The 10,724-nt window shown below is 62.3% G+C and overlaps 1 protein-coding gene across 1 annotated transcript in view; it reads left to right on the forward strand.

Annotated features, from left to right (window-relative positions):
* SLC7A5 (solute carrier family 7 member 5) overlaps positions 1–10,333 on the forward strand; it is a 27,648-nt gene extending 17,315 nt beyond the window's left edge. The window contains exons 3-10 of the mRNA XM_079119627.1: positions 2,114–2,219; positions 2,718–2,762; positions 3,111–3,234; positions 3,958–4,061; positions 4,435–4,531; positions 5,594–5,743; positions 7,087–7,264; positions 8,375–10,333. Of these exons, the coding sequence (XP_078975753.1) occupies positions 2,114–2,219; positions 2,718–2,762; positions 3,111–3,234; positions 3,958–4,061; positions 4,435–4,531; positions 5,594–5,743; positions 7,087–7,264; positions 8,375–8,430 (860 nt within the window). The 3' untranslated portion in view covers positions 8,431–10,333. The remainder of the gene's footprint in view (positions 1–2,113; positions 2,220–2,717; positions 2,763–3,110; positions 3,235–3,957; positions 4,062–4,434; positions 4,532–5,593; positions 5,744–7,086; positions 7,265–8,374) is intronic.
* The last annotated feature ends 391 nt before the right edge of the window (positions 10,334–10,724 follow it).

A 10,724-nucleotide genomic window follows, 5' to 3' on the forward strand; every position in this document is an offset into this window, starting at 1 on the left:
TGCCCCTGGATGGACACTTTCCTCCAAGGAGGTCCTGGCAGGATGACCGAAGCCACACTTCCCAGGAGCATGACCACGTGGCTGACTGAGAGGGAACTGGCCTACCTTCCCACAGGAGCCCAGTGAGATTCTTGAGCTTCGGTCCCTCAGAGGCCCTTACGTCTCCCTGGGAATCTCAGGCTACAGAATAAGAACTGTACTTCTGTTCTGTGGCAGGTGTCCCATCCCCGGGAACTCTCTGGGGTGGTCACTGCGCCCTGCGCTGGTGGCCAGAGTGTACCGCGTAGGCACTGGCGCCACCAAGGCCGTGGGGCTGCAGGCGTCTGGTCCCAAGCCTGTGTCTTGTCCTCGGTCGGGTAGGAGGCTGCCGGTGTCCAGTCTGGAGGGCAGTGGCGGCGAGCCATTGGTGTGTCTGGCGATCTGAAGCGTCCCATGTGCTGACCCGGGCCTGTGCTCATCACCAGCCAGGCATGTGTCCCTGGCCCCTGGGGCTCACCCTGCCACAACTGGTGGCTCTGGCTCAGGCTGGCAGATCCTCAACCCCCGCATGTGGCCCATGCCTGTCTCACTGCTTGTAGGACAGATGCCCTCTGCCAGCAGAGGTGTGGGTCCAGGCCCCAGGAACACGGCTGGGTTCTTCAGACGGGAGGCAGCCATGCCCTCCGGAGCAGCCCCCTAGAGGGCAGGTGGGAGGGAACCCCGAGGAGCTGAGAAGTGCCTGTCCTGAACCCTGCTGACCGCGCTGTCGCAGCTCGGGGCTGGCAAGCTGCCCGGGGCTGGCTGAGGTTTTCTCAGGTCCCAGTCCTGCTAGAGGTGGTCCTCAGCTCCCCCGCCCCAGTACGGTGAGACGCCACGGGCAGAGCCCTGCGAGAACCTGGACCCGGGACAAGAGTGCCGTCCACCACCAGGGACCCCGGCAGTTGGCTCTAGGAGGTCCTGTGCCATCTCTGAAGCTCAGGCTTCACGTGGGAAAGTGACAAGGTTTTGGGGGACCCCTTCACAGGTTCACCTGCAGCGTTCTCTCCTGTCACTCCACTGAGGACCCTTGGCAACTGAGGTGGTCACCCTCATTGAACCCCGTGGTGACCTTAACCTGAGTTGGCATGGAGTTACTTTGGCAACCCTGGGGCACGTCCCTGCCTCTTCCATGGACCTGGGCCAGTGGCTTCTCCTTGTCAGGACCAGGGCACTGGCTCTGAGTCCACAGCCACAGTTAGAAGTCAGCTCTGACTCCATTAAAAATGGTCCCAAGTTAACAGGCAAGCCACTCCGTGCACCTGCATCCACGGGGCCCGGGGTCCTGGTCTAGCCCCTGCTTTCTGGAACGTGGCACCACAGGGCGTGGCTTGTGCCATGGCTACCCCAGCACCCAGGGCTGGGGAAGCAGGACTAGCCCATGGCAGGGAGCCTCTGGCAGGGAGCTGGCCCCTCAGGCAGTGAGACTTTGAGCTTGAGGGCACTGGGGCAGGTGTGATGGCTGAGACCACACAGGCCAGACACCAGCACCACAGCCAGGCAACTGTGCGGGCACCGACTGGGTGGTGTCCACTGACTGGGGTGAGCGCACTCCCAGAAGGTACCTCTGCCTGGAACCTGCCCACCTGATGACCTCCGGGGATTATGGTACGCATCTTCAGATGTGGTCATCTGGAGTAGGGTGGGCCCTTGGACCAGGGACAGGTGACCTGCAGAGGGGGAGGGGATGGATACAGAGAGCGCAGGAAGACTGGAGATGGGACCCTGCCCCTCCCAGGACAGGGCCTCCCCTGCACCAGGCACCCGGCCCGCCCGGCCTCAGCTTCACGGCCACGCTCCCTGCGCTCCTGTGAGCTCTTGACCGAGGGCTGGGCTCAGCAGCCCCAGTTCCCAGCACTCATGCGGAGCCAGCTGCAAGCCCAGGGCCCTGGCCCCATGCGTCCTTGATGCTGGCACCTGGGGCCTGCAGGGAGTGTTCGGAACATGGCTCAGCAGGTGTGTTCAGTGGTGGCCAGGAAAGGCCTTGTCCGGCGTTTCTGCTTGTTACAGGGCTTCACTCCAGGAACGTTCTGGACCTCGGGGCATGACCCCTGCCTGACATTCCCTGACTGACTTTCCTTTGTGTGGTCTTTACCAGGTGACGTGTCTAATCTGGACCCCAGGTTCTCCTTTGAAGGCACCAAGCTGGATGTGGGGAACATTGTGCTGGCATTGTACAGTGGCCTCTTTGCTTATGGAGGATGGTAGGTTCCAAACTGTCTGCTCTTTTGTTCGTGGTCTCCCAGGCCCTGAAGTGTGCAGAAATCCAGGCTCCTGGCCAAACGGGGCAGCTTAGGAGACAGGCAGGACAGAGCACAGAAGCCCTTGAGAGCGACCCCAGCCACAGCCCTGAGGCCACCTTGGCATGTGTCCAGCCCTGTGTCCTGGGGCCAAGCACAGGGTAACAGGCTTGAAGACGCCCCAGCTGGGACCTGCCTGCAGCTCGGTGGCCAGTGGGTGGGAAGGTGCTGGAGGCAGGTGAGGCGGTGGGCAGGGATGCCTGAGAGCAGGAGCAGGTAGGAGTGGCTGCCCAGCTGCCTCCCCCCAAGCAGAACCCGGCACTGGCCTTCCCCGCTCCACAGGCGTCGGTGCTGGTGGGTGGGAAGGGCTTCTGGGGGCCGTGGGGCATTGGGGTTCCCTTGGGTTTGTCTTTTTCCCAGTGGTTGTAGGGTGACCTAATGAAACACTTGCCTGACTTGTAGGAACTACCTGAACTTTGTCACAGAGGAGATGATCAACCCCTACAGGTAAGGGGAGGGGTGGGGTGTGCATGTGTGCGAAGGCCCCCCACACGTGGGTGGGACAGTCTAGGAGGGGCAGGGGGGCTCTCAGCCCCGGCCCCCAGGGTCTCCCAGAAGGGGACTGGTCAGAGCTGTGGGTATTCAGACTTGAGCCCCTGCAGGACCCTATCCTCAAGGACAGCAAGGATGACGGGTTGAATCACCCAGCATCCCAGCTCCAGGCACAATCAGGTGGCCACCTGCCCACATTAATGACCTCACTACTAGCCCACGAAGCCAGCTCAGATGTGGGAGCACACAGGGAAGGGAACCTTGTTCCTGGGCTGCCTTTCTACACCCGGTCCCGCTTTGCAGGAACCTGCCCCTGGCCATCATCATCTCCCTCCCCATCGTCACCCTGGTGTATGTGCTCACCAACCTGGCCTACTTCACCACGCTGACCACGGAGCAGATGCTAACATCCGAGGCTGTGGCCGTGGTAAGACAGCCCGCCTGCCTCCCCCAGGGCCCAGAGGCCAAGCCCAGGCTCTCCCTGCGTGCAAGCCTCCCACCTCCCTGGAGGGGCCTCCTGGCTGTCACAGGTCTCCACTAAAGCTGGCCAGAGTGTGGGGGGCATCCTTCACCCAGGCTGCCATTAAGGGGGCTTTAAAACTGACCCCAGGTACCCTGCACTGTGAGTCAGCGTGTCTGGGTGCTCCCGGCCCACATACGGGGCTGGGCTGTGACCTCTCCGCTTCCGGGGCTCCCCCCTGGGCGGGGGGAGCAGGGACCTGATTCAGATGGCACTGCTTGCAAAGACCCACTTACCAGACCCTATGCAGAGTCACCAAGCAAGGCAGTCTGATCCTTGTCCCCAGACCAGCTCCTGCTCTTGGTCAACCAGAGCCCCGGTGAGCGCAGCCAGGGCAGCCCAGGGAGGGCCACAGCAGGTTGTCAGGTGGTCCTGCTGAGGGCCTGGCATCAGGAGCAGCCAGAACGCCCCCTTGCGAGCAGGACTGGGACAGCAGGAAGGGCCACTGTCCCTGAGATGTCCCCACAGTCCAGAACTGATCCCAAGATATGGTTGTGTGTGCAGAAGCCAGGACGAGGGTGGGGCAGGTGCTGGGTCAGCCCCAGTGAGGTCACAGGATGAGCTGCTCTGAGGACCAGAGTGAGGCTTCCATGCTGCGGAGCCAGGGCTCATGTCCTCCTGTGCCTGCAGGACTTCGGGAACTACCACCTGGGGGTCATGTCCTGGATCATTCCTGTCTTTGTGGGCCTGTCTTGCTTTGGCTCCGTCAACGGGTCCCTGTTCACATCCTCAAGGTGAGCACCCTTCTGTCCCGGAGGGAGACTGCCCAGCAGCCAGGGCATGTGGTTCAAAGCCCCGTTGTATGTTAAAGGAGGTGACCTGTTTAAAAGTGAGGTGCTGTGGAGATGGGAAATATGACCTTTGCCCCTCGCTCTCCCCAGAGGTGGTATGGCCGCTGTGCTCTGCCAGGCCCTTCCTGGGCTGCAGGGCCACGAAAGCTCCTGCCCCTGCCCACTGAGGCAGTCATGGGTGCCCGAGAGGCACACACAGGGAGATGGCAGGGCCCGCTGTGCTCTGTCCTGGGCACAGTCCACCCAGCTGCTGTCTGCAGGCACTTCTGTCCCTGCGTGGAGTCGCAGAGCTGAGTGCCCACTGCTCTGTTCACAGGCTGTTTTTCGTGGGGTCCAGGGAGGGCCACCTGCCCTCGGTCCTGTCCATGATCCACCCCCAGCTCTTGACACCCATGCCGTCCCTCGTGTTCACGGTAAGCCTGCCACACGGTCCCTGACCACTGGTTGTACTCCGGGCGCAACACCTGCACTGCCCAGGCGTGCACCGCTGTGCTCTGGACACTGGCCTTGCGCTCTGGGCCTGTAGCCGGCTGTGTTGGGGTGCAGGGCGGGGGCAGGGGCTGGAGCCAGCCAGGCCCCAGGACACAAAAGACACCAGTGTCTTGAAGCTTTGGACTCTGTACTGCCGGTGCGGTTGTGGAGGCAATCCCAATGGCCGGAAGCGCATGCAGGGACAGCTCCTCCCTGGGGGCCTGTTGGCCGGGGCTGGGGCGTGTTCTCAGCCGTGTCCCCGGGCAGTCTTATTAACGGGCCCACCACAAGCCTTTCTCGCAGCTTCTTTCTGTGCCCGCTTGTTCGGTCATGTTGGATCTTGTTACTGTAACAATCACCCCGAACCCATGGCCTAAAGCAAAAAGCACTGAGTGTCCATGTTTCTGTGAGCAGCCGTGCAGGCCGCCCACCTGCGTCTCTCGGAGCTTGTGGCCAAGATGGCAGTTGGGATGCTGCCCTCTGAGGGCAGGAGGCCAAAAGTCCTGGGCACAGGGGTACCCTTGTGATGGGGCACTGGCTGCCCACTGCACGTGGGTCCAGTGTGCTTTGTGGCCTGCCTCAGAGTTCGCTGTCCTTGCTGCCTGACCTGTTAGAATTGAGTCCACAAGCACCGTCCCTCAGGAGCAGGCCAGGCTCCACCTCTTGAAGAGAGAGGCACCACACAAGCTCTGGACATGCTTCAGGCGGCCCAGCTTGACCTTGGCTTTGAAACAGCTACCTGTGTGTGTGGGTGCTCGTGTGTGGGAGTGTCGGTGTCCCGGTCGCTGCTCTGACCAGGCTGCACCAGAGGTGCGGGGCCAGGTGCAGGCTCCGCTCTCAGCAGCGCCTCCGCTGTCCTCTGCTCCTCACACGACCCTATGTGTGGGAGGCCTAGACTCCCTTTTACAGCAAGACAGGGGTGGCGTCCCAGCACCCAGGGGCCACTGCTGTCCTCCCCGGTTGGGCATTGCCTGCCTAGGCTCAGCCACCGCTCTCCACTACAGTGCGTCATGACTCTGCTGTACGCCTTCTCCAAGGACATCTTCTCTGTCATCAACTTCTTCAGTTTCTTCAACTGGCTGTGCGTGGCGCTGGCCATCATCGGTATGGTCTGGCTCCGCTTCCGGAAGCCGGAGCTGGAGCGGCCCATCAAGGTGAGCTCCTGGCTGACTGTCTAGCCCGCATCCCGGGCAGAGAGGCAGCAGGGCTGCGTGCCCCAAGGGGCAGGGGTAGGGGCCGCTGCTCGCTCCTGGTCTGCCCCAGCGGCCGCCTCCTCCGCTTGGCATCGCAGCATTCTGAGACCTGAGGGGCGGCCTGTGAGCACAAGCCTGCAGAAACGCAAGGCAGCTGCCAGAGTGGCCACCGGCCAGCACCTCCCGTCACTCGGCCAGTTCCCTTTGGCACCAGGCCATTATAGCTGACCCCCCTGCAGGCCCCGCCCCCGCCCCCGTGGTCCCTCCAGACAGGTAGTGCCTGGATCTCTGGAGGGAGCCCCTGCTCTCCACTTGCCCCTGGGCCTGGGGGCTCAGGTGGCCTGTTAGCACCTTCTAACCCATGGTTCAAAATTCCACCCGACAAGAGCCCTAAGGGGAAACTGTCACAGGTGCGGCCAGCTCGGACACTGCACCCTTCACGGGACCAACCTACTGGCTGCCTGCACTGCCAGTGGCAAAGCCCTGGGGCAGGTATCTACAAGAAGGCTTGTGCAGGCCCCAGCAGACTAGCCACGCTGGCCTTGGAGAGCAGGCACGAGGCCCTGTGGGTCCCTTGCCCAGGGGACTGGGCACTGTCGTGGTCAGTTCCCTCGAGCCTTGCACTCCCCAGGATGACTGCCCCGCCGGCAGATGCAGGGTAGCTAGCTCCCAGCAGGCCTGTCTAGCACAACCCGAGATGGAGCGGGGAGAACAGGCTCTGCCGCTGAGGCCTCTGGCCCACCTTCTCATGCCGGGCTTCTGCTCCAGCTTGTCTGCAGGCTGTGGATTTGGGGCAGGAGGTGCTCCGTCCATAACGGGTCCTCTGAGGAGGCAGGAGTCATTGCTTGCTGGGGGGTGGCCAGGCCTCCCTAGAAGTGCCAGCCCCTGCCCCTCCCATGGTGCTGTGGCCAGAGGGTCCGTGTCTGACGTGGGAGCCAGCAGGGCGCCCCCTGCCGCCCCTGCAGACCTTGAGCAGCCTGGCCGCCTGTTTCCATCCCACTGTCAGCTTGGTAATCACATGCCAGGCGCCTGTGCAGGGGCCAGGGTGAAGTGGCGTGGGACGTGGGCTCAGTTCCGCAGCCCCAGGGCCGACCTTGGAAAAGGTGCAAGTCAGTGGGTGTCTTGTTGGCACAAGCGCCCGCCAGGGCTGTGGGTGGGCACGGAGCTGGAGCCGGGAGGCTCCAGGATTGTGCCACTGGCTGCTGGCCAGAGGGCGGTGGGCCGGAGCTCTCAGTGGGGCCGCGGGGGTGCAGCGTGGGAGGGAGCCGAGGTCTGGTTGCTGATGCCCACCATGCTGTCCCCAGGTGAACCTGGCCCTCCCCATCTTCTTCATCCTGGCCTGCCTATTCCTGATCGCAGTGTCCTTCTGGAAGACACCTGTGGAGTGCGGCATCGGCTTCGCCATCATCCTCAGCGGGCTGCCTGTCTACTTCTTTGGGGTCTGGTGGCAGAACAAGCCCAAGTGGCTCCTCCAGGGCATCTGTAAGTGTTCTAGGGCTGCTGGTCGAGCACAGCTGTGCTGGCCACTCCTCCCTGTGAGGCCTGTCCACCCCTGCTGGCCAAGATGCCGTGTTGGCTCCAGCCAAGGCTTCTGGCCACGGAGGGATATTGGCAGTGAGGGCTGCCCTCCTACTCCAGGGGTTAGAACTGGACACCGGCTCATCTCAGAAAGGGATTCCCACAAACCACGCTGCTCTCGCCAGTTGAGCTCCCACTGCAGGTCACCAGCTTAGAGAAGGCACGTCGGCGGACAGCCCCGGGGTGCTTCACTGCAGGGGCCCTGTCCTCACCCCGCGAAGGGACAGGTTCCTGGGAGTCAGCACCTGCAGGCCTCGCCAGCACCTCAGCACGGGGTGATCTAAGATTCTAGGATGGCCTCTGTGGGTGAGGAGACACCACCCCACCCTCACCAGGGACTGAGAAACCATTGGTCAGTAGAGTAGGATGTTCCCCTGAGCCTGGCCAGGGGGCCCTGTTGATCGTCATACAGGATCACACCCAGAGCCAAAGGAAGGACAGAAAGCTTTTCCTGAAACCAGACTCCCTCCCCATGACCGTTTCTTTGTAGAAAGTGCCAGGGTGGCACTGGGATGTGGCTCAGTAGGGACCGCTGGCCTAGCGTGAGGCCCTGGGTTCAACCCCCAGCACCAGAAGAAGAAAGAAAGAAGGTGCCCGGCTGTCCCCATCTTCATGGGAATCCCTCACACCTGGCCTGGGGCGCAGGGCCTACGCAGGCATTGCAGGGCCGGGCATGTGTGCAGGGGGTGCCAGGTGCCCCGAGGCCACCAGGTGTGCTCTGCGGGTCCTGCACAGGGCTCGGGTGGGCAGCTCCACCTGCTCCCTCACCGCTCGCCTGCTGCCTGGGCAGTCTGGCAGGACCAAGAGTTGCAGAGTGTGCTGCCAGCCAGGAGGCCCTGGGGCAGGTGCCAGTGCTCACCACACAGCTGCAGGTGCCTGGCTTCCTTGGCAGCTTGTCAGGGTGTGGTGGTAGGTTGGGTGGGAACTGGGCTTATGAGGTCCTCACCTCCAAAGGAAGGACGGTGGCCCACCACATGGCCTGGTGACACTCACCCGCCTATCCTCTCCCCACAGTCTCCATGACGGTCCTTTGCCAGAAGCTCATGCAGGTGGTCCCTCAGGAGACCTAGCCGGTGGACAGTGCTGGAAGAGAGCAGGTGAAGGCCACATCCAGACAGCTCACCCTCAGAAAAGCAGCTTCTGGTCCTGTTATCCAGCCCCCAAGTCCCCTCACTGCCCCTGCCTGGGGCGGCACCTACAGCAGCTGTGAACACCCTGGTACGAATGGCATCCTGGCAGATGGACATCCCGGTGGCTCCCGGGCCAGGTGCCGGCAGTGAGCTGAGGCAGGCCCGGCGGCTCCAGCCCGCAGGACTCACCTCGGGCCCTTCTCCTTTCCCTCGTTCATTTGCATCCTTTAACTTAAAATCTCGGGTCAGGTCAATGCCACCAAGGCGATCATTGTTTAAAGAAATAGGTCAGGAGGAGGCGGGGAGACAGGCCTCCTGTTGCGGTGCTGCCTGCAGCACCACGTGCCTCGACGGGACCAGACACTGTGGCGCACAGACACTGAGGACCCAGGCCCTGGCAGTGCCTGCCTTTGCCCCTTTCCATAGTGCCGGGGTCGAACCAGGGCCCGGCGAAGGCTGGGCAAGCATGCCCCTGAGCTTGTCCCCGGCCGTCACACCTTCATGTCACAGATGTCGGCGTGAGAGGGACCACCTTGATGCGTCTTCGCCTTAAGTCCCAAGGTAGCTCCTTCCCTGTGGTCCAAGACAGAAAGTTCTTCAGGAAGAGCCAGGACAGGCCCTGCCAGTCTCCAGCGGTGGCCACTGTGTGCTCCAAGCAGAGGTCATGGCTCGGCCGAACCCAGGGCTCCCCACAGCCTGTGCCACCTGGGAAGCCTCAGCAGGGCCACTCCCTGGGCCCAGGGACTGTTGGAATCCTGACAGCACGCCTGGGCCTCCATCCCGATGTGCCCATGTGCTCTGGCCCTGGAGCGGGCAGCGCCGCCTCCTGGCTGAGCCCTGCTTCGGGCAGAGTTTTGATCTTCAGATCTAGGGACAGCCAGGAGGGCAGGCAGGGCTCACTGGGGGCCCCCAGAGGTCACAGGGGCCCAGCCTCTGCACTCTGCTGACCACACAGCAGCCCCTTCGGCTGTCTTGGGGCTGGCTTCCTCCGCCTGGCCAGGTGCCCCTTCCCTCCGTGTGCCCCTTCCCCACTGCATCACCCAGCTCACCTCTCTGCCTCTGGTGGGCTTTGTCTTTGTTGTCCCCTGGGGCACTCGAGGCCTGGCCAGCACATCTGGCCACCTGGTTCTTGCTGATCTTCAGGAAGTCTCTGCAAGCCACCCCCAAGAGAGGTCACTATCTCAGGTCAGATGAAGGGACTTCAGGGCCCGAGAAGACTACGGCCAGCTCTTGTGTTGCACTCTGGGGAGCTCAGCTCAGCTTCAGACCACTAACCTCCAGGAGGAGGGCAGTGTGGGTCACCTTGCGGGGTGCACCATGTTCCTGGGGCTGGGTGTGGTAACGCCATGGGACCCCCACCTGCGAGGCAGGTCAGAGGGGTCAGTCTGGTTTGGGCTGTGTCCATGGTGCTGACTCCAATCTGCTGGCTAGAGTCCAGGAGCATGGTGGGACCCTGGCCCATCTGGGAAGACCCTGCTGTCCAACCAGGCACAGCTGACAGTCTCCTAGGTTCGGGTGGCAGCTCCTGTCCTGACAGTCTTCTGTTCACCTTCTGCCTTTCCATTCTCTCCTAACACTTACTAATGCAGAGGTACTGTTGGCACCGTGTGTATTTATTTTGGGTGGTCGGCTACATCTGGCTGTGGTGTGTGTGGCACAGTGTCTGTGTCGGTCACCATGACCCATCTGCTGTGGCGTCCACAGAGTTAGTGGCCCATGGCTGGTACTTTGTTTATTCTTGTGTTATGGCTAACCTGTTACACTAGGCTGGTTGGGGTGGGGAGTTCTGTTATTTGTGGGGTCTTTTGTTTTTACAGAAATGCAACTAGAATTCTAAAAACTGCAGGTGCTTCTGTGTTCTTCTTGGGTGTCAGAATGTTCTGGGTTTCCACCACCTTACTCTCGCAGTCATCGGGTCTGGACAGGCAATGTGGCCCCACAGGGCGGGGGACGGCACCACAACCTTACAAGTGTGGGGCCTGGCGTGGAGGGACCCAGCCTGGGGGACCAAAGGGCTGGTGTGGGACACCCATAGGGGAGGCTTCAGATCAAAGGGAGGGAAGGGGCACCTAAGGGTGTCCTTCCACCACAGCCCGGAGTCTCTGGCTGGACTTCCAGGCAAAGAGCCTGGGGCCTCTGCCACATCACAGTGTCCCTGCCTGTGGGGCCAGGACCTGCTCTGTCCCAGGACCTGGGGATCTCATGCCAGAATGGCATGGGGAGGGGCCAGGGCT

Source organism: Sciurus vulgaris (assembly GCF_902686455.1).
Source record: "Sciurus vulgaris genome assembly, chromosome: 17".
Lineage (NCBI taxonomy): Eukaryota > Metazoa > Chordata > Mammalia > Rodentia > Sciuridae > Sciurus > Sciurus vulgaris.